The following is a 25,156-nucleotide window of genomic DNA, read 5'->3' on the forward strand; positions in this document are numbered from 1 at the left end:
ACTAACACAGGAACAGAAAACCAAACGCTGTATGTTCTCACTCAGAAGTGGGAGCTGAACAATGAGAATGCATGGACACAAGGAGGGAAACATCACACACCGGGGCCTGTCAGGGGGTGGGGGACTAGGGGAGGAATAGCATTAGGAGAAATACCTAATGTAGATGATGGGTTGATGGGTGGAGCAACCCACCATGGCATGTGTATAGCTATGTAACAAACCTGCATGTTCTGCACATGTATCCCAGAACTTAAAGTATAATTTAAAAAAATATTCAACAGACAGAAATAACTTCAGCAACAAGGATCTTAAAGGGCAATCTCTAAACCTATAGAAAAAAATGTTAAGAGAAATAGGCTGAAAAGTGATCTTCAAAGAAAACAATAAAATTTACAAATCAAGGGCTAAAATCGATTTCAGAGACTTCTGGTCTCCTCTTTTTAGTGACAGATAAGAAAAGTGAGTCATTGAAATCATGCGACCTTTTCAAGGCAACACAGAACATAGCTCTCTCACTGCAGGCTGTAACGACAAGAGAAGCAGTCATGTCCCTCCAGTGGCTGCCCTCTCTCTGCATAGCAGGTAAATGCAGACAATTTCCTTATCCCTCAAGAGACAAGAACAGTCAACTTGTCCTCACTCTGATTTACCTGAGATGCTTGCTTCCATTGCACCAATCAGCTAGAACTTGGCAAGCACTGCCATCTTTGGCTAGTTTTGCTTTGCATTTTAAAACTGACCAGAAAAAAGGCAATGCTCCAAAATTATTTTGGCATAAACATTGTGCAACACTCTCTCCCACCAGATAAATCTGACTTATAATAAGTAGAAAGCAATTAGTAACCTGTGGGGGCATTTTTCAGTACAGTATTAGAGATTCTAGAAGAGACTGACTTGCAGTCCGTTCTTACCTTTGCATTTTCGATGCACGGACAGAGTGCCCACGCTGCGCTGGCCTTCACGTCTGGGTGAGGATTTTTCAGCAGGGACCACAACAAACGAACTCCATCTAAGCGATCAATTATGCTATCATGGAACCCAAAATCATGACATAAACTGTTATTAATATGTGAAGACAAACCATTTTAATGACCCACTTATTTACACAATTTTAATTATTTTTTTCAACTTTTGATATTTTGCTTAGATTTTTTTTTTTTTTTTTTTTTTTTTTTGCAAAACTTCATCAACAGTAGGGAGGTAACATGCTGTTGAATTGTCAGCCCTCTGATTTCAGTTTTAAATCCATGACACAGAAAACAAGTTGCATGATGATTAGGATTCACATAAACTGAAAATCAAGCCATGTAATTTTTTAATTAGCTGTACACAGACTGTTACCTAAATGTAAAAATACTGGTTTCTTTCATATAGTAACATCTAAATACTTTCCAAAACAAATATTTATGCCTCAAAACTGTGCAGTTACCTTTTTTATTTGGTCCATGTTTAATTGACTTACCTTACTGTATGACATATTTTAAACGCTTTCAGTCCTAATCTAGCATTAGGAATTAAAATCATTACACCACAGTGCATCCTTTGTTGGGCATGAATAACACGTAACTTGTTTTCCATGTGCACCCTTCCCAGCAAGACTAACATTGCAGACTGTGTTATAATTACTTAAACACACTGTAATCAAAATAGCTTCATGACTAGCTGAAAAATGAATTATCATCAGAGCCATCTCTACACCATCTGTCTTCTGTTTATATATCAATCAGTCCAGGAGCATAACCTCGCAGTAAGGTCCACTGGGTACTCACAGCGGAGAAGAAGGCCAAACAAAACTTAATAACCTTTACAAACATGGCTTTGTTCAGAAAGGTATATTAAACTCAAAGCAGATGAAAAAAGATAAAGGGCATCGAAATTCCTTTGATTTGTAATCTAAAGTTGAATTAAACACATGTAGTATTGAGCCACAGATAGAATAAATACTAGCTTAAAATACCATTCAAATTCTTCCTTGAAAATTGACATAAAAACATCTAGATGTCTTGATTATCTTAGATGAGTTTACCAGGGGGGAAAAAACATATTATTCCAAAGTTTTCAAGTAGGAGATCAGTTTTGCATAACCTTATAAAATTGGTGATGCTGAAAAAGAGCATTGAAAAACCCTGATGATGCAAATAGCCTATATCAGGATAAAAACAGTCTTAAAAAAGGACCTCTAATAAGAAAAAATACACTGAAAAATTATTTTAAAGTAAAGCTTAAGTAAATAGGTTTTCAAACCTGAAACTTTCACACCATGCTGAGAGAAAACAGTTTTATTTCTCAATTAATGGAAACTCTAAAGAAACATACTGGCACTTCACAATGAAGAATTTGCTTTTCAAATTTAAACTGAAAAGTCATATTGCTTTCCATATGCTACTTAAAATATAACTAATGTCGATCTCTGAGCCTCTATTTTTTTCATAAAAAATGTCATAATGAACAATAGTGAATAATGGTCTGCCCTATCTTCTTGTAAATTTCGCAGCAAACTTGGCATCAGTGATATGTAACTGTACACTGCTGGCCAGAAATAACTTGCCGTCACAGTGAAAGTCATTTGGATGGCACAAATTTGAAATTTAAAAAAAAGGATCGTTCAATACTGGACATAATTTCACAATTAACTTTAAACAAGTTATAGAGAAAATTTCATAATTAACTATAAAAATTCACTATAATTGTAAAATTAGATCTATCATTTACCATTTTCAACCCAAACCCTAGGCAATTCATCAGCTACTTAGTTACAATGAGTGAGGATTTTGGTCCCATTACTGGTATCTTAAAAGAAGACTCAGGGGTGGGGCCCAGTGACTCACACCTGTAATCCCAACAGTTTGGGAGGTGAAGGCAGGCAGATCACTTGAGGTCAGGAGTTCAAGACCAGCCTGGCCAAAGTGGCTAAATCCTGTCTCTACTAAAAATACAAAAACAAATCAGGCATGGTGGCACGTGCCTGTAGTCCCAGCCACTCATGAGGCTGAGGCAGGACAATCGCTTGAACCCAGGAGGCAGAGGTTGCAGTGAGCCGAGATTGCACCACTGCACTCCAGCCTGGGCGACAGAGTGAGTCTTCATTTGAGGGGGGGGAAAAAAAAGACTCAGAACAGTACAGAATGATAACTTCCTATGACAAGAACATGATTGAAAAACATTTGCAACCACAGGAACTAACAAAGTCAGGAGTAGTAAACTTCAGAGTTTAACTTTATCCCTTCCATCTCCCTCATCCTCTGCATGAACTCATTTATTGCTAAATTTTACTTCACAATAACTCAAGTATCTGCCCATTTCCCTGTTTTCTATTTGATCACCCAAATCCCAGTCTTTACCATTTCATCTCAGGATCGTTGTGTGAGAGAATAACTTAGTTTTGTGTCTTCAGTTTTTCTCAATCTCAATCCATCTTACAAATCGCTGCAAATTAATCTTCCTAAAGACACTCTTAGAGTTTCTGCAATAGCTCCTTGAGAGCAGGGTGCCAGGGATATTCATTCTGTTCATGACACTAGCTAGCACATTTAATCAGTGCCTGTTAAACAATTCACAACCCAAAGATTACTCCTAGGGAAAAAAGTCTCCAATGGCCTCCCGTTGCCTTCATGGTATTAAGCTGCAATTTCAAAGTTCGGTATTTAAATTTTTTAGGGAGCTGGAATTTCTCATAAGACTCCTTGACTATCTACTAAACACTAAGTACTAGGCGTACAGAAATAACCGATACACTTGGGTCAGAAAGGGTGGCTCACGCCTGTAAATCCTAACACTTTGGGAGGCCAAGGTGGGTGGATCGCACGAGCTCAGGAGTTCAAGACTAGCCCAGGCAATAAAGGACCCTGTCTCTACAAAAATTACAAAAAAAAAAAAAAAAAAAACTTAGCCAGGCATGGTGGTGCATGACTCTAATCTCAGCTACTTGGGAGGCTGAGGTAGGAGGATGACTTGAGCCCAGGAAGCGGAGGTTGCAGTGAGCCCAGATTACACCACTGCACCCTAACCTGGATGACAGAGCCAGACCCTGTCTCAAAAACAAACAAACAAACAAAATGGATACAGTCAATTCTCATCAGGGGAACTTATGTTCTATCAAGTCACTGCAAACCTTAGATGAACAAATACTGAACTACTGCTCCTAGGGTATATATAAAGTGGGTTCCCATGAGCCACTGGTCAGAACGTTTTCATCAACCAATCAATATATAACGTTGTTTCACGTGGACTTCTCTTTAAAGACACCTTATTTGATACAGATTGTTGAATCATGAATATTGGACTTATGGCCAACAGCTCTATAACTTGTGCCTGAATGGCGTTTAGGGAATACACAGATTTTTTCCAAAAGGAACATCGCAACCTTCCTGCACTTAGGAACACTGGGCGGCACTTCAGCACTATGCTTAGGGACCATATTAAAACAGCAAAATCACCATCCGAGAGCACACACTGTGAAAAACGTGGCACTAAACAGACTGCCAAATGGATGAGCTATTCACAGTGTGACAGCTGGAACGAAAAGTCAAAATGTCACCTTTTTGGACCTCAGCAGAGAATATGTGCACCAGGTGACTCAAAATGTGTCCCTGCTTTGCACGTGTCCAGGAATGACAGCGCAAGTGATGTGACTACTGATTTAGGGGTTATAAATAAAGTTTAGAGAGTATACGAATTCGTCAACTCAGAATCTGCAAATGATGTGGACTGACTGTGTTTTAATTGACCATTGGGAAACTACAGTCTCATGAGGGTGATAAACAGACCATTATAATCTGTAATAAATGCTGCAACAAATGGAGCACGGGGTTTCACGTGACCAGAGACAGAAGACACCAGTTTACTCACAGACCACAGAGATTCTCCCCCTGTTATACTTTTCAACTATAGTTGTTACCCAGCCATCTCCATATTTTACATAATAATCCATCACTTAAGGTCTACAACAAAACCTCTTTCACAAACCCTTTGGCATCTTCCTCCTTTAAGCTTCTTTTTAATTTTGCTCTCCCTTTTTCTGCACCTCATACTACATTACTTTGCCTTGTAGTCATGTGTTGTGTGCTTCTTATCTCCCAAATTACCACGTAATCTCCATGATAGCAGGAATTCTGTGTTTCCCACCACACTCCCAGCAGGCTACCACACCAGCGAATATTGGTGAAATGGATCTGAAACAAGACAGCCTTTGCTTACTCTTCAATGAATCAAAAATCTCTCCCAACACAAGTACATTCCTCCTTAAACCTCATACTTGCAAAATACATCTTCAAATTCTTAATGTAAGCAGTAAAGTTTTCATTTGAAGTTGTCTCTAAGTGGAAAGTGTATTTTCTCAGAATTCCTTGACAACTTCATTGCTTTCTGCATATACAGTGATGGGCTTATAGGTGGTGTTCATTTACACCACTCTCCATTTTCAACAGGTCTACGTCTTACATAGTTCTCTTACTTGATTAGCATCTTGCTCTGAATTCATTTCCAGCAGTATGGTAGCTCTTCTCATTTTGTATAGCAATAGAATCCTACATTAATTTCTTGACATTATAAAAACAAAACTGAATTACATGCTTTCAAGATCTTCAGCTATATCCCAGAAATCAAACTGCCTGGCTGGCAAAATAACAGCTCTAGAAAGATGAATCCATGTACGTATTTTTGGTTATTTTAAAAAAAATAAACAAACCAAAAAGATGCAGCTGCTTGCTATGTTTCTCAGGCTCTTGTTATATTAACATTTTCCAGGACTGCTATGAAGTTTGGCTGGCTTGCCTGCCCATTGAGGCCACATATATGAACAAATGTGAACAGTTTGTGCCCATACTGTGGGCACGGGCAAGATTGTAGGGTTTCTTTCTGGCAATATCAATATATCTATTTTGAAACCATAATTTTTCATGTTTTCTACAAACTTCACAGTATTTGCTGAAAATTACACTGATAAATATTATTGAATGACAGTGGCTCAAACTAAGTGTGGTTTGCTTAAAAGAACATGACGTTCTTAAACCACAACATTAAAAGATGTGACTGCCATCTACAAGTTTTGAAACCAAGTTGGCAATTCAATAAAATGGGAAACATAAATGTATGACAGAACTAAAATGATCATCCCTGGGAAAAACAGATTAGAAGAGAATTTTACCTTTAAAAAAATCCTTAAGGTTTTTTACATTTCTACCTCTATGTGTTATTCCAAAGAGGCTATGGGATAACAAATTTGGAGAAAAGATGTGAATGTGGCAGTCTTGGGAAAAGTATGTCAGAAATTCTTTGGCCTTTGGAAAGCAGGAAGATAGTCTATGCTTTTATACTTGGTATAAGCAATATGATTAGAAAGACTCTAGAAACCTTTCTTGTCAGAAAAATTATTCATCATATAGTAAATATGTTTTTCCTTCTTTTTCTAAACTTTTAGTTTCGGGGCTACATGTGCAGGTTCGTTACACAGGTAAATTCCATGTCACGGGGTTTGGTGTACAGATTATTTTGTTACCCAGATAATAAGCATGTACCTGATAGGTAGTTTTTCGATCCTCACCCTCCACCCACCCTCTACCTTCAAGTAGGCCCTGGAGTCTGTTGTTTCCTTCTTTGTGTCCATGTGTACTCAGTGTTCGCTTCCCACTGACAAGTGAGAACATGTGGTATTTGGTTTTCTATCCCTGCATTAATTTGCTTATGGTAATGGTCTCCAGCTCTAAGCATGTTGTTGCAAAAACAATTACAACAAAATAAAAATGAACAAATGAGACCTAATTAAACTAAAGAGAGCTTCTGCACAGCAAAAGAAACTATCCACAAAGTAAACAGATAAACCCACAGAACGGGAGAAAATATATGCAAACTATGCATCTGACAAAAGTCTAATATCCACAATCTATAAGGAACTTAAATTAACAAGCAAAAACTGAATAACCCCATTGAAAAGTGGTCAAAGCACATGAACAGATCCATCTCAAAAGAAGAGATACACGCAGCCAGCAAGCATATTGAAAAATGTTCAACATCACTGATCATTAGAGAACTGCAAATGAAAACCACAAGGGGATACCATCTCACATCAGTCAGAATGGCTATCACGAAAAAGTCGAAAAATAACAGATGCTGGCAAGGTTGTGGAGAAAAGGGAAAACTTGTACACTGCTGGTAGGAATGCAAATTAGTTCAGGCACTGTGGAAAGCAGTTCGGAGACTTCTCAAAGAACTTAAAACAACGAACATTCAACCCAGCAATCCCATTATTAGGTATAAACCCAAAGGAATATAAATCATTCTACCATAAAGATACATGCATGTATATGTTTACTGCAGCAAAATTCACAGTAGCAAAGACATAGAATCAACCTAAATGCCCATGAATGGTAGACTGGATAAAGAAAATGTACATATACACCATGGAGTACTATGCAGCCATGTAAAAGAATGAGATCAAACAATAAATACTAACTGAGAGCCAATTATATCCCACGCATTGCAACACATCAAGAGGCACAAAACATCTAGTTGTCCAACTTTCAGCAATGCTGAGTTAGCAATGCTGAATTTAATTATGCTGGCGACCACCAGATCTTTCCATGTAAAGATGCCATTTTTTCTTTTCATTGTATAACAATCTGTGGGGTCATATTGTGTCACCCTGAGAAAGTCCTATTCCAACAATCATTCCCTATTTTAAGTTTTAGCATCCATTCATTATCCTTGCCTAAAATAATTATTTTATTGGGAGTTGTAAAATAGTGATTTTTCTAATTCTGTTCATTTTCTCAATTTGTTACTTGGCATTATTCTATGAAAAAGAGCTTTTCTTTCATTAACTACAGCTCAGTTACAGTTCCTCCATACAGGCAGAATAAATGTTTAATCTGTTCCCTTTAATGACCAATTTGTGGTTATCTCCTCTGTAGGCAAAGGAAAAAATATAGCATTTCTATTATTTATAAATATGGATGTATGTGTGTGTATATATATATGTGTGTGTATAAATATGCATGTATACACATACTTTATATATGTATATAAAATAGAAATGCTGTATTTGAAAACTACAGTATTAGAAATGAAGAATTCATTAGATGGGCTTAACAGCAAACTAGACACAGAAGAGAAAGGGATCTGTGAATTCAAGGCAATAAATTATATCCAAACAGAAAAACGGAGAAAAGCCTGACATTTCCTCCTTCGAAAAAGAAGTAACAGAGTTCAATGTCTGTGAAATATTATTAAATGAAACAACACATGTGTGATTGGAATACCAAGAATAGGACAGAGAGAGAATAGGACCAAAGAATATCTGTGAAGGCGATAATCGCAATCTTCCCCAAAATTGATGGCAGACATTAATCCATAGGTCCAAGAAGCTCAGTAAACCCTAAATGAAAGTAAAAACCACAATATAAATAAAAGTAAAACCACACCTACACACATCATAATCAAATGGCTGAAACCCAAAGGTAAAAAGCCAATCTTAAAAGCAACCAAAGAAAAAAAATACATGTGGCTTAGTCCCTTCAGGCTACAATAACAGAATGCCATAGGCTGGGTGGCTTGTAAACAACACACATTTATTTCTCACAGTTCTGGAGGCTGGGAGGTCAAAGATAAAGGCAGGCAGATTCACTGTCTAGTGGAGGCCTGCTTACTGGTTCATAGACAACCATATTTTCACCTTAACTTCACATGGTAGAAGGGGCAAAGGAGCTTTCTGGGGACTCTTTTAAAAGGGCATTAATTTCATTCATGAGGCCTCTACCCTCATGTCCTAATCACTTCCCAAAAGTCTCAGCTCTAAATTTTCTCACAATGGGGATTAAGTTTCAACATGTAAGTGTGAGGGAACAGTACACATAGCACAGTAGTTATAGGGAATTATGATATAATTGAATTCAGACTTCTCGTAAGAAACAGTGAGGGCAAGAAGACAATAGAGTGGCATTTATAAAATGCTAGAAGAAAAAGAACTGTAAACCTAGACTTCCGTATCCAGTGAAAACATCCTTCAAAAGGGATAGTAAATCCCCTTGCCTTAGCCCTAAAGTCAGTAAGTAGAGCACAGCAAAGTCATTGTGTGGGGCAGAACAAAGTAGTCATCCATGATATTGCCAGAAAGAAACTCTATGACCTTAACCATGCCTACAATATGGGCACAAACTGTTCACGTTTGTTCATACATATGGACTTAATTGGCAGGTGAACCAACAAGGTTGCTTTAATGGTCCAGCATGGAGTGTTAGAGCACAAGAAGGATGAAAAGAGAATCTTTCTAAGTGTAGGGGGAAACAGTCACAAGATATTAGAACCTAAATAGAGTGACTGAAGCAATCTTTAGTGGTGCAACCCAATGCGGGAAGTCAGAACCCTGGCAGAATAAGGTGAATATCCTCATTGAGAATCAGCCGGTATGTGGGGACAGAGATTGAAAAGTGTGAAAGAAAGTGCCAGTATAGTGGAGCAGCGTGGCGCAGGAGGTCAAAAGCTGAGCAGGGTGAGGAGGGCAGACATACTAGGGGAAGGTGGCCTAACATGGTGAACTAGAGCCTGAATGGGGTGAAGAGAACATTTTGGTAGCTGGGTAATCCAGCATGGTAAATCTGAACCAGCACAGGGTGAGGAGAGCATCTACGAAGGGGAGGAGATGGGGATGCTTGGTGAATGAAAGCTTGGTTACATACAGGGAAATTGATCAAATAAGTAAGGACAGTAAGAACAGAAGTCAGTTTCTCACTGTCAATGAAGAGAATCATAAATACAGTTGACCCTTGAACAACATGGGTTTGAGCTGTGTGGGACCACTTACATGTGAATTTCCTTCCACCTCCGCCACCCCTGAGACAGCAAGGCCAACACCTCTTCTTCCTCCTCCTCCTCAGCCTGCTCAACATGAAGATGACCAAGATGAAGACCTTTATGATGATTCACTTCCACTTAATGAATAGTAATTATATTTTCTCTTCCTTAGAATTTTCTTAATAACATTTTCTTTTCTCTAGCTTACATTATTGTAAGAAATCAGTATATAACATACAAAACACATGCTAATTGTTTATGATATTGGTAAGGCTTCTGGTCAACAGTAGGCTATTAGTAGCTAAGTTTTGGGAAAGCCAAAATTATACACAGATTTTTGACTGCATGGAGGGTTAGTGTCTCTAACCCCTGTGTTGTTCAAAGGACAACTCTAGGGAGAAAAAACTAGAAATAAACAAATCTACAATCATGATTGAAAATTTTCACACCCCTTTCTGAGGAGTTGATAAAATAAAATTTAAAAAGTGGTAAAGATAGAAAAGACTGAAAAACACACTTAACCAATTTAACTTAATCAACATTTAAAAACATTGCAGACAACTACTGCAGAATACACAGTTTTCTCTCAGTGCAAAGGGAATATTGACAAATACAGACCAGACGGTTGAGTCTTAAAGCCAAATATGAAAGAACTGAAATCACATATAATATCATCCCTGACTTTGTGGTTTTAAACTAGAAATCAATAACAACATGAGATCTGGAAAATAACCAGTTTTAGAAATTAAGCAGCACTTGCAAATAATCCCTGGGTCCAAGGTAAATCACACAAAAAATAGAAACTATTTTGAATTAAATAAAAATGAAATCACAACTTACGTTTATGGGATTGAGGCTAAAACTGTGCTTAAAGAAAAATGTATACGTTTAAAAATGTATATAAGACAAGAATTGGCCTATAACACCAATGAACACAGTTTTTATCTTAAGAAGCTAGAAAAAGAAGCAAAAGTTAAACACAAATAAGTACAATAAATAGAATAATTAAAAATAAAGGCAGATATTAATGAAATAGGGAATAGACAAAAATAGAGAAAATAAAGTCAAAAGTTGGTTCTTCTAAAAGGTGAATAAAAATGGTAAACCACTAAAGAAAGGTTGACAAACTTTTCCTGTAATACAATATGTAATATGTAATATAATATGTAATATAAAAATATTTTAGGCTTTGTAGGTAACATATAAGCTCTATTGAATAGTCTTCTTTGCTTTGTTTTTGTTTTTGTTTGTAAAACCAATTGAAAATATAAAAATAATTAGCTCACAGATTATTTTTTAATGGACCATGGTCCTCCCAAAAAAGAGATTGATGGAGAGAGAGAAAAATAAGAACTACTATCATTATAGAATCTACAAAGATTAAAAGAATAATAAAATGAATAATACAAGGATATTACAAATAATTTTAGGCTTGAGCTTGAGCTCAGGGGTTCAAGACCCACATGGCAGCATGGTGAAACCCTGTCTCCACAAAAATTAGCCAGGCATGGTGGCATGGGCCTGTAGTCCCAGCTACTTGGTAGGCTGAGTGGAGAGGATCACTTCAGTCCAGAAGGTCAAGGCTGTAGTGCCACTGCCTTCCAGTCTGGATGAAAGAGTGAAACTCTGCCTCAAAAAAAAAAAAAAAAAAAAAGAAAAGAAAAAGAAAAAAAGAAAAGAAAACAACAACAAATAAAAGAACTTTATATCTAGCATATATATATATATAAAACATATATATGAAAAGAAAACAACAATAAAAGAACTTTATATCTAAAATAAATAAAATAAAATGCGCATATTTCTTGAGAAACACAAATTACCAAAACTTACCCAAGAAGGAATTGAAAACCACATAGTGCCATATCTTTAAGTAAATTGAATTTGTAATTTCAAAAACCAATTAAAAAGGAATATTTTTCACAAAGAAAACTCCAACTTAGATAATTTTGCTAAGTGAATTATGTCAATATTTAAGAAAAAATAATCCTACACAAAATCTATCAGAAAATAAAGAGAAAAAATAATTTCTCAACTTGCCCTATAAGGCCTACATAACCCTGATACTAACACTGATAAAGATATTGCAAGAAAAGAAAACTACACACCGACATATCTCATGAACATAAACACAAAATATAAAATATCAGCAACTTGAACACAAGAATGCATGAAAAAGGTAACGCAACATGATCAGAGTGATTTTATCCAAGGAATGGAAGGTTGGCTCATCCTTCCAAAACAAATCAAGGTAAGTCACTTTATTAATAGAACAAAAGAAAAATCATCTGATCATCTCAATAGATATAGAAGAGCATCGTATAAAATTCAAAAATCCATTTTTATTAAAATGTAAATCTTACAGCAAACTAGGAATAGAAAGAAACTTTTTCAATCTGATAAAACATCTACAAAAACCTACCACTAACATCACACTTAAAAACAGAATGATTTCTCCCAGATTAGGTACAGAACATATATGTTTGCACTCACTTGATTGTAACAGAGGTCTTGGCCTGCTAAATAAAGCACACACAAAAAAGAAATAACAGGCATAAGGATTCTGGGGAGAAGTGAACTGTCATTATTTGCAGATTATGGATTTCTACATGTAGAAAACCCTATGGTATCTACAAAAAAAAATTAGAAAAAATAAAGTTAGCAAGTTTGTCAGCATACATAAAGGTATATTTGAATATACAAAGGTATATTCAAAATTTAATTACATACCCATTACTTGTAACAAACAAGTGGCAAAAAATTAAAAATGATTATGAATCACAAAACCACAAGTAAGTAGATAACTAGAAAAAGTATAATGCAAAATGTGCAATACTCTACATTGCAACTACAAGGTATTGCTGACAGAAATGGAAGACCCAAATAAATGGCAATATATACCTTATTAATGGATTGACATTCTCAATATCATTAAGATTTCCATTTTCCTTAAATTAGTTCAGAAATAGACCCATTCATTTACAGTCAATTGAATTTCAACTGAGATACCAAGATAATCAAATGAAAAATTGTGTTTTCAATAAATGGTACTGGGACAAATGGATACTGTATGAAACAATTAATTTTGACTCCCTTTCAAGCCATACTTAAAAACTAGTTTGATCACAGACAGGACAGAATCCCACGAACCTTAAAGGACAATTGAAAACCATATTAAAGGTTTCTGCTCAAAAGGAAATCTTAATGCTTATTGGGGAAAAATTACTCCACAGTACATACATCTAATAATGCAAATGTATTCAGAATATGTAATGCAATGCAACAAAAGAGAAACAATCCAATTAAAAATGGGCAAAAGACTTTAACAGGCCACAAAACAATATATACAAGTTGGTAATAAAGATATGGAAAGTTACTCAATATCATTAGTTATCAGAAAAATGAAAATGAAATCTACAATGACATACCATTTCATCCTATTAGAATGACTACATTTTTTATAAAAAGACTAACAGCACTAAGTATTGGCACTGGTAGGAGTGTAAAATCGTATAATCACTTTTGTGTACTATTTGGAAGTTTCTAGTAAAGCGAAACACGTACTCTGTGATGACTCAGAAGTTCCAGTGCGAGAATATGCAATTCTAATCTATAGTGACGGAAATAAAAGAGTGGTTGCTTAGAGTGGGCATGAAAATTGATTGAAACATAACATGAGAAAACTTTCCTGGATGAAGGACGTGTTTTATAATTACTTTTGCCTGCTGGTTATATGGCTGTATACAATTATGAAAACTCACTAAACTAAACAATTAAGTGTAAAAATAACCCGTAATTTAGAACAAAATGTCAGACAAAACACTTTATGCTTTCATTCAGATACACTCCAAATAGAAACAAAACTAAGCTGCAGTTTATAGAGATGCATTCTCAAGTATAAAATTATGAAAAAGAAGCAAGATCCTAATTACAATAAAGGCAAAACAAGGAGCCATCCCCAGAGTAAAGAGAGGTGGCACTGGGTGGGCTGTGAGCACAGGCAGTCAGGGGGTTTATAATAATGACAATATTCTATTTCTTGACTTGGATGGCAGTTACGTAAGTGTTTCCCTTCCAATAATTTACTAATGTGTTAATTTTCATTATGCACTTTCCTTTATGTATATTTTACAAATTAAAAAAATTTTAAAGGCTCTTTATTTTATTGTGAACACACAGATACACATACGTGCTCACCCAGTAAATAGTACTTAGAAGAAGCCCATTCTTTCAGCTATTAATATGAGTGCATATCATAACTGGCTGGATGAGATACAGAATGTGGAAAAATAAACCCACATAATCCTCAAATTTAAAAATCCCTACAGCCTGTTTTAAGATGAGAAAACCAAGATTCAGAAGATGAAATGATTCACGTAATTACTCTCCATTTGACACTTTTGTATCTCAGGTAAATCTACATGCTTTTAAAAGTATGCAGATGAAAAACAAAAATGAAAATGTGAAAGAAAAATGTTCTTGTTGATACAAACATGTAAAACATATATTCTATTTTATGTTTTGCATAAACCCTGAAAGGTCATGAAGACTGGTTCTGTGGCAAAAGAAATATCTGGGCAGCCACAGAGAGATTAAATCTCTTCTGTATACAAACAAGCATAGCTTTACTTTTTTCCCCTTTTTACAAAGAACAAATAAACCCAATGTAAAAACTGAAAGAAAAAAAAAAAAACTATGTAAATGCAACATAATTATGTTTCAACCACAGAAGAGAGGAAATTTAGAGTTACAGATTCCATGGTAAGTTTTAATTCTATCCTTGTGTATATGAAAGAGTCTTTCATTACACGATCACATAACACTGGGCCATGTAACAATCAGTCCAACAAATGTTTACTTTACGACGTGTGGAAGGAAAATATTTTGTAAGAGAAATTGTAGGAAATTAGTATATTATTTATGTAAATTGTTAGGTAACATTTCTTAGAATCCTGGGCACTTACAAAATATTAATAGAAATACCTGTTCCTTAATTTCCTTGATCTAAAGAACATGAAATTTGAAGGACCACTTGAGCCCAGGAGTTTAACGCTGCAGTGACCCCTCATCATGCCACCGCACTTTAGGCTGGGTGACAGAGTGATACCCCACCTCCAACGAAGAAAAAAAGAAACATGAAATTTAACTCTTTTATAGGCAAGCACTTACTTATGTTGAAAGCTAACCTTTAAATTTTAAGGATATTTTGAAGTAATGGAAAATTTAGAGCATTAGACTTTTAGTATGTTTTGAATCATATATGCCAGGTAGTTTGTACTAAAGAACAGTAGAGACTGAGTAACTCATGAAGATTCATGAATTCAAATAATTTTAAAAAAGGGGCCAGGTGCAATGGCTCACGCCTGTAATCCCAGCACTTTGGGAGGTCGAGGCGGATGGATCATGAGGTCAGGAGATCGAGACCATCCTGGCTAACACGGTGAAACCCCGTCTCTATTAAAAATACAAAAAATTAGTCAGGCGTGGTGGCAGGCGCCTGTAGTCCCAGCTACTTGGGAGGCTGAGGCAGGAGAATGGTGTGAACCCAGGAGGCGGAACTTGCAGTGAGCCGAGATTGCACCACTACACTATAGCCTGGGCGACATAGCAGGACTCCATCTCAAAAAAAAAAAAAAAAAAAGGAAAAACAGTCCTTATCAGTCGGAGTTTGCTGGGATTCCTGATAACTCACATATCTATATGTATATATAAATGGATTTTTTTTTAAAAAAAAAGGAGGAATAAATTATTTATCCTTCCTTATTTGTATGAGTTATATTTCAGGTTAACAAACAGCAATCAATTCTGAGACAAACCTAGCAAAATTTTTAGATTACAAAGATAAAAATCCCCAGTCCCCCTCCCAAAAAAATCAGATGATTTACAAAGGTAAAATAATTAGACTAGCATCAGACTTTTCAAAAAAATATTATGAAGCAAGGCAATGGAGCAGTTTTGTTGTTGTCGTTGTTTTGGTTTGTTGTTGTTGTTGTTGTTTTGTAATTTAATGAAAGAACTTGGAAATCAAGAACTTTAGGCCGGGCGCCTTGGCCCATGCCTGTAATCCCAGTACTTTGGGAGGCCAAGGAGGGTGGATCGCTTGAGCTCAGGGGTTCAAGACATGCATGGGCAACATGGTAAAACCCTGTCTCTACAAAAACTACAAAAATTAGCCAGGCATGGTTGCAGGGGCCTGTAGTCCCAACTACTTGGTAGGCTGAGGGGGGAGGATCGCTTGAGTCCAGAAGGTCAAGGCTTCCTTCCAGCCTGGATGAAAGAGTGAAACTCTGCCTCAAAAAAAAAGAAAAGAAAAGAATAACAATAAAAGAACTTTATATCTAGCAAGGCTGTCCACTGAGTATTTTTAGAAACTTTTAACATGTAAGAATTTAGGGAATTCTGCACCCATGAGCCCTTTTTGAAGACTCTCCTAGAGGATGAGCTCCAAACTAAGACTATAGAACTGAAGCTAATTGAATCTCATATGCATAGATTATATAAGCAAATATATACGTAACTGTTGATCTGAGTTTAAAACAAAGGCAAGGTCAATGGTGAAATAATAATGTTTGAATGTTATATATAACAAAACAGAAATAATGCACTTTAAAAATGGGAGGAAAAGGAAGGGAGAAAAAGAAAAATAGAACGATCCCATTGATTACCATACAGGCAACAGGTGAGAATTAAAAGAAACCAATAAAAACTGAAAAACTAAATACTGAATGGGCTGGGCACGGTGGCTCACGCCTGTAGTCTCAGCAATTTGGAAGGCTGAGGTGGGTGGATCATTTGAGGTCAGGAATTCAAGACCAGCCTGGTCAACATGGTGAAACCCTGCCTCTACTAAAAATACAAAAATTAGCTGGGCTTAGTGGTGCGTGCCTATAATCCCAGCTACTACGGTGGCTGAGGCAGGAGAACCATTTGAACCCAGGAGGCAGAGGTTGCAGTGAGCCAAGATCGTACCACTGCACTTCAGCCTGGGCAACAAAGTGAGACGCTGTCTCAAAAAACAGAAACAAACAACCAAAAAAAAAAAAAAAAAAAAAAAAAAACCACAAACCTAAATAGTGAATGATTAAATAAGGAGGAGGATGAGGGCACTGGAAAAATTTATAGGCACAAAGATAACCACTAGAACAAAAATGCAAACCTTTCTAAGGAACACAAATTAAAGAGCAAGGAACAAAAAATTAAAGAACAAAGGCTGCAAATCTTATAGCAAAATATAATTATAAAAAATTGACATTGTTGAAACTAAACATTATTCATATCAATGAATGTTAATACATTTAACTCATTAAAACAAAGACTTTTTAACTGACTCACAAAACAAGACCCAATTTATATACTGCATGCAAGGGCACATCTAAAACAATGTGATTCAGAAAGAGTAAGAAGGAAATGGAAACAACAAAAAAGCAGGGATAAATATTCTGTTATCAGACAAAGTAGAAATCAAGCCAAAACACTTTGAACCTGACAAAGAACAGCACTTAAAATATCAAAAGTCATAATTCATAACCATTAGAAACATTTATGCATGAAATAATACAGCACCTACTATAGAAGATGTAAGAAGATTTAGATAAAAGTGCACTAATGGTGAGAGAATTTTATACAGCAGTTATAGCACAAGATAGATCAAATTCACACAAAATAATAAGATAGAAAACCTAAGTAACATAAAGTAGATCTAGAGAATACACATCAAACTCTACACTCTGTTGATAAGGAATCCCAAGCACTGGCAGGGTACGGTGACTCACACCTGTAATCTCAGTGCTTTGAGAAGCCAAGATGTAAGAATCACTTGAGGACAGGAGTTCAAGACCAGTCTGGACAACAGAGCAAGACCACATCTCTACAAAAAATTTTTGAAATTAGCTGGATGTGGTGGCACATACCTGTAGTCCTAGCTACCTGGGAGGCTGAGGTGGTAGGATAGATGGAGTCCAGTTCAAGGCTGCAGTAAGCTATGATTGCACTGCTGCATTCCAGGTGATAGAAAGAGACCCTGTCTCATAGAAAGGAAGGAAGGAAGGAAGGAAGGAAGGAAGGAAGGAAGGAAGGAAGGAAGGAAGGAAAAAAAGAAAGAAAAATAATCCCAGTACCCATAAAACACAAAAATTCATCTTCTATTAAGTCATAAAGAAAGCATCAATAAGCTTCATTAACAGTTGAAATCAAAAAGTCAGCACACTCTGATCAAAATGTAGTGTGAGAAATATCTCACAAAAGCAAAAAGTAAAATTCTTTGTGTAGTTAAAAAAAATTTTAAACAAAAATTTCTCGTTAATTCTATTAAGCAAATGGGCTAATAGGGAAATACAAAGTGAAATTAAGATACTTCTAAAAATGATGATAATGAAAGTACTACACATCAAAATTACAGGGTACATTTAAAGTAATGTCAAAGGAAAATTTATAACATAAACAACTTTTATTATTTTAACAAAGAATGAAAATAACTAGAAAAATAGCTACAATACAAAGCAAAAGAGACCAAAATGAATAAAGATAAAAGCAGAAATGTATGTGGTGGAAAATAAAAGCACAGCACATCCAGTTAATAAAATAAAAAATTTTCAGAAAAAAGAAAATCGAAATAGAGAAACCATACTAGCTAACTTGATTGGGAGGAAAAAAAACAACAGAATAAAGCTCACATATACAAAAATTTAAAATGACAAGGAAAAAAAAAACCATTGAACCAGGCAAACTTTAAACATCATTAAGAGATTAGTTTGTAGGCCACTATTCAAATAAATTTGAAAGTTTAAAGGAAATTGAACATTTCCTAATAAAACGCAGATTTCTAAAATTGAGCTCAGTAGAATAAAAAGCATAAATAGACCAGTGTCCATAGAAGAACTAGAGAAAGCTATTAAATAATTTTTTAAAACACAGTAGGTCTATATAATTGCATAGGAGACTTCTAACAAATCTTCAAAGCCCAGGTAGTCCCATTGCTCAATAAAATATTTCAGAGTATTGAAAATGAAAAAAAAAATTCCCGATTCCTTTTGTGAAGCAAGTATAACATTGATAACTAGATTTGATAAAGAGCCAGAAAATGAAAACAGAAAAAAGAAAAACTATAGACCAATATCACTCGTGAATACTATTATAAAAATGCTAACAGAGTCCTACATCACATTAAGAAAAACAGTACACTATGACTAAGTGAGACTTATTCCAGGAATGTAAGGTTAGTTCAATGTTTGAAAATGCATTAATAATTCCCTATATTAATAAGAATAAGGAAAAAATCATAATGAAACATATAGAGCACAGTCACCACAAATGCTCAGAAAGCCTTTGACAAAATTCAATATCCAATCCTAATAAAAACACTTTCTTTAAAAAAAATTATTTTTGAGTCAGGGTCTCACTCACAGTGATGCAACCATGGCTTACTACAGCCTCAAACTCCTGGTCTCAAACAATCCTCCCACCTCAACCTCCTGAGAGGCTGGAATTACAGGTGCACACTACCATGCTCAGCTAATTTTTAAAGTTTTTGTAGAAACAGGACCTCATTATGTTTTCCAGGCTGGTCTCAAACTCCTGGCCTCAAATGATTCTCCTGCCTGGGGCTTCCAAAGTGCTGGGATTACAGGCATGAGCCATCACACAAAAAAACACTTTAAACATAGAAATTGAGAGATAATTTTAATATGATAAAATATATACACTTTAAACCTAAGGTTACTCTTTTACTTCATAGAGAGACACTAGAGGCATACGCACTAATATTAGGAACAAGACAAAGAGGATCCCTATCTCCACTGTAGCAGGACAAGTCGCAGACAAAACCCCTCAGACACTGAGCTAAAGAAGGAAGGGCTTTATTTGGCCGGCAGCTTCGGCAAGACTCATGTCTCCAACAACCAAGCTCCTGGAGTCAGCAATTCCTGTCCCTTTTAAGGGCTCACAACTCTAAGGGGGTCCGTGTGAGAGGGTCGTGATCGATTGAGCAAGCAGTGGGTACGTGACTGGGGGATGCATACACCGGTAATTAGAAAGGAACCGAACAGGACAGGGATCTTCACAGTGCCTTTTTTAAGCAAATAACTGATTAGGTCAGGGATCCATCTTTAACGAGCACTCCCAGGGTGTGGCACTGGGCTGTCTGCTTGTGGATTTCATTTCTGCCTTTTAGTTTTTACTTCTTCTTTCTTTGGAGGCAGAAATTGGGCATAAGACAATATGAGAGGTGGTCTCCTCCCTTACCACTACTATTCAAGAAGGTACTAGGGAATTAGCTAATGAAATCAGAGGAGATAATTCAATTTAAAGAATAAGAATTTTAAAGGTGTAACATTTGGGAGGCTGAGACAGGAGAATTATTTGAGCCCGGAAAGCAAGGGTTGCAGTGAGCCGAGATGGTGCTACTGCACTCCAACCTGGGTGACAGAGTAAGACTCCAACTTAAAAAACAAACAAACAAACAAAGTAACACTTTCTCTAACCCTAGAGCAGAGGTGAACACATTTTTCTGTAAGGAGCTAGATATTATTTTAGTCTTTGTGGGCTATCCAATCTCTGCCACAGCTACTCAACTCTGCAATTGTAGCACAAATGCAGCCAAAGGCAATATATAAATTAATGATGGTAACTACATTCTAATAAAACTTTATTTATAAGAGTAAGATTTGGCCCATAAGCCATAGTTTATCAAACACTGGCCTGGAGACTTAACAATAAAAGGAACTCAACCAATAAGAGAATTCTGTAAGGTGGCAGGATATAGAATTATCATACAGAATTCAGTGGAGCTCATTAAATACAACCAATCAGTCTGCCCACATGATGGCAGGTGGAAAAAAAAACATTTCCACAATCCACAAAGAGGACAAAATACTTAGGAATTAACTGGACAAAAAAACCCACAAAATTCATATGAAGAAACCTTTAAAACATTCTTCAAAGTCAAAAATCTGGACTTGAATAATGGAAGGTTTCTGAAATGTACTATGACTATGTAAGATGTTAAGGTTAAGGGAAGTTGAGTAAAGGGCATGGAAATTCTGTGTTCTGTGTTGTCTCTCTGCTTTTGCAGCTTTTCCATAAGTCCAATGCTATTTCAAAGTAAAATTTAGCCGAAAAATTTTTTACAAAGAAAGTAAAGATCCAGAGGTGTGGAAAAATAAATCATAGAGATTTCTGAAGTTTTTAACTTCAATTTTTTTAGTTGTTTGACATTTTATAATATTTTATCAGAAAATTTGTTCCCCAAAACACAAATGTTAATGGTTTTTTGCAATGTTGGTGTGATTTTATATACTTGAAGGCCAAATTACCTCCAGATGAATTTTGTAAGTATCAAATAGACATTACTTGATGCTTACAAAACAAGAAAGGAAAATTCAGCACACGTAAATCTACTTTTACATAAACTTAATGTGTCAGGATACCTATTGTCCCGTTTTAGATCTGGTGGTGGGGCATAGGGTATAATTAGTATGAAATAATTTATATTGAGTTTTTAAAAGAAGTAGTCTGGAGTACTGAAAAAAGTCAATAGAGTTTTACAAAATCATTGGTTTCATAAAAATCACTTTTACTTCAGTAGCCAAACTATTACTATTAAGATGATATTTCTTATTCTTACTGAGAAATATGTGAAGGAAGAGAGGTGCTATGAATTCTACTCCACAAAGTTAATAAAACTGTGCTAAGGGTTTATATGTTTATTCTGATATGCAACCCAAGTTTTTGCCACAGCCACAGCCAAGTCAGTAAAACATAAAGCTGTTAGTCATTAAAACAAGTTCCTAACCCATGAATTATAGAAGATTTACATAGGAGAGAGAGATTTGTCGTTTCCTTACCGTGTAAGACTTAAAGCTCAGAGATGTAGTAAGTCCTATAAATCTAGCAATAATAGCCATGCCCGAAACATAATGCAAAGAGTAATGCTGTTTTATTTCTTATCAAAGTTAAAAATACTGTTTTCTGAAACTTAGTGTGTTTATAAAAACACATGTGGGACGCCTATGTTCACAGGTGCAAAAGGATTCACTAACCTTCTTGTCGCATAAAAAAGGGCAGTTTAGTCCTTATCTTACCAGGCCTTGCTATAGAATTTAACATGTTTGACCTCTTTCACCACTCTCTTTAAACACTCTCTTGCCTGTTTTTTCTATAACTCACTCTTCTAGTTCCCCTCACAACTCTCTGGCTGATGCCTCTCAGTTTCTTTACCGAGACTTTTTCTTGTGTCCATTCATTCTCCTTAAATGATTGAGTTCAATAAGCTTCTGTTTTTGTCTTTCTCTTTTCGCTGTGTTTCTCTTCCTCACAACCTCTTACATATATCCATGACATCAGTTACCAAATATTAATAATATTATACACCCAACCCACCCCTGTAATCTAACTAAGCTTCAGACATGAATACCTAATTGACTAGTTGCCATCACCACTTGGATGTCCCATAGGAACCTCAGAGTCTCTAAACAACCACAACTGAACTCACCATTCATTCATTATACAATAAGCGTTTGTCAGGTGCCTACCCTGATCATCGTCCTGGGTTAGGCAATAGAGGTATAATAATGAACATATTAACTTTGTCTCTCCTCTCACAAAGTTCACTCTTTCTTCAACCATCTTCTACCAGTAAGTGGTACCAATATCCATATGGTTACCCAAGCCAGCAAACCAAACATCATCTACGACTACTCCCTATTCTTTGTAACTCATGTTCAATCATTCACTTGGTCCCATCCATTCTCTTCCATCATAGGTCTTTATTTAAACTGTCAATTTCTCTATTTTTATTACATTGTATTTTACAGCGTTAGTTTAAGCCACCTTCACCTCTCACCTATGATGATCCCCTAACAAGGTCTCCTGCCAGTATTAATGCTAAAACCCTTCAATGATCCTCAACTGACCTCAAAACAAAATCTAAATTAGTATGACACACAAAGGCCTGAATTATCCATTGCCTATTCACACGTCTTATGACATGCCCTCAAAGCTCCTTCACTGTAGGTGAGAGTTTAATGGAAATTATTTACCATTTAGGGTCCCTTGTTTCAATTTATGGCAAATTAAATAACATATCTTGATATAAGAGAAACACCATCAAAAGACAAAGTCATCTTATACAGATGAATATACATACTAAGCAATCTGACTTTCATTTTCTAGTTATGTATTATCTTTTAAAATTTCTATTCATTGAAGCTACTGCTACCTCAACAATACTAGCATATATTTACACATAGCACTTATTATGTGTCAGTCACTTTACATACATAAATTTGCTTAATCATCTCAACAACCCAATGACATAGGTACCATACTATCCCCATTTTACGTATATGGTGACCAAGACAGTCATTTACAACTTGCCAAAGGAAAAATAGTTGGAGAATGATGAGACTGGTATTGCAGGCAATGGTTCCAGAATCCATATGTTTAGCTATTATACACTACACGTTTGAACAAAATGGGATTGTACAAGGTGTTAAACAAGAAATTTGATTTTGTAAAGGTGACATATATTTATCATGTAGACTGTACAGAAAAATATAAAGCATTAACAAATAATCCCAAAATCCTACCATACTGAAATAACAATCACTAGCTGCTAATGTAAATTATTCTGCATATATCTTTATGTCTTTAGGTAGATAGAAGGATTGATGGATAGATAAGACAGACAGATAAAACAGATGAATATATGAGAGATGATTGATTGATAGATAAAATAATGTTTTGTACCACGTCTATTGACTTTTTATATGAAAGATGATAAAATTTGCATACTTACACATCTGCCCTGAAATGACTTTGATTTTTGTCAGTTGTATTATTAAATTATAATTATCCATTTCTATAAAATATAGATGACTCTCCCTAATGATGATTCATTCATTGTTTTGTCTTAGCTTAATATTTAAATGAATTCAAAGGTTTCCACTGGTATCTTTTAGCCATAGTTTTACTATTTTAAAATACTTTGAGTAATTTCTTGGTTGACTGGGATTTTGTCATCAAGTAGTCTTTGCAGGGAGAGCTAGAGAGCACTACATTCACTAATCCCGTATGCCTAAGAATATGTTATTGCCTTCACATTTGAAGGATAACTTGGCTAATATGAAATTCTTGGCCAATATTTTTTCTCTCTCAGGATGTTTTAATCAATGGCTTGTGACATTAAAAGAAGATACAGAGTTTAAAGCCAATGGTTTCTTCTTTTGCCTGGATGTATTTATTTTTTCCCTTCTGAAATGCAAGTAATTTTATCAGGATATGTGTTGCTGTTGGTCATTTTGTGTCAATATTACTAAGATCTCTTGGGGTCTTTTTGACATAAAGACTCACAGCAAAGTTTTCTTCTGTTATATCCACACTTAAGGTCATATTCCATTGGTTCCAACCTCTTCTTGAGGAATATCAATTACGTTTACGTTGGATCTCCCTGGGTTTCATATTTATCCATTTTTCTATTAACTTTTTATATATTTTTATTTTTTATTTCCTATATATCACATTCCTGACTGTATTTTTAGTTGTGTTTATTATATTTCTTTTACTCCTATCCAGGCTTTTTGTTCAATGATTTTCCTATTTCTTTTCTCAGCTCTGACTACTTGCTTTTAAAACTACTTAGGTTGCCTTATAAAATCTTTTGCAAAACTATCTATGATTTTGACCAGGCCTGGTGGCTCACACCTGTAATCCTAAGTACTTTGGAAGTTTGGGGCTGGAGGACTGCTTGAGGACAGGAGCTTAAGAGCCTGTCTTTACAAAAAAAAATTTTGAAAAAAATTAGCACACCTGTAGTCCTAGCTACTTGGGAGACTGAGGGAGGAGGATTGCTTGAGCCCAAGGGTTCGAGGCTGCAGTGAACAATGATGGCACCACTGCACACCAGCCTGGGTGATAGAGTGAGACCTTGTCTCTGAAAAACAAAAAACAGGCCGGGCGCAGCGGCTTATGCCCATAATCCCAGCATTTTGGGAGGTCGAGGCCAGCGGATCACGAGGTCAAGAGATGGAGACCATCCTGGCTAACATGGTGAAACCCCGTCTCTACTAAAAATACAAAAAGTTAGCAGGGCATGGTGGTAGGTGCCTGTGGTCCCAGCTACTCGGGAGGCTGAGGCAGGAACCTGGGAGGTAGAGCTTGCAGTGAGCTGAGATCGTGCCACTGCACTCCAGCCTAGGCGACAGAGCGAGACTCCATTGCAAGCAAAAACTTTATATAATTTTTTGACTCTCTTATTAAGAAACAATATACTGTTTTAATAGCCATGTGACTGTAAGGAAGTTATTTGAATTTATCTGTTTGCTTTTGTGATGGAATCACCTCAAATACAAACACACAACAACCTGCAATCCCTTTC

At 35.9% G+C, this 25,156-nt stretch overlaps 1 protein-coding gene across 4 annotated transcripts in view; it reads right to left on the bottom strand.

The window, feature by feature from the left end:
• ODAD2 (outer dynein arm docking complex subunit 2) overlaps window positions 1-25,156 on the bottom strand; it is a 203,271-nt gene that overhangs the window by 108,591 nt on the left and 69,524 nt on the right. For all 4 annotated transcript variants that reach the window (XM_008002642.3, XM_073018820.1, XM_073018821.1 and 1 more), the window contains one exon: window positions 912-1,026. In XM_008002642.3, the coding sequence (XP_008000833.2) occupies window positions 912-1,026 (115 nt within the window). The remainder of the gene's footprint in view (window positions 1-911; window positions 1,027-25,156) is intronic.

This window comes from Chlorocebus sabaeus, chromosome 9, assembly GCF_047675955.1.
Source record: "Chlorocebus sabaeus isolate Y175 chromosome 9, mChlSab1.0.hap1, whole genome shotgun sequence".
Classification (NCBI taxonomy): domain Eukaryota; kingdom Metazoa; phylum Chordata; class Mammalia; order Primates; family Cercopithecidae; genus Chlorocebus; species Chlorocebus sabaeus.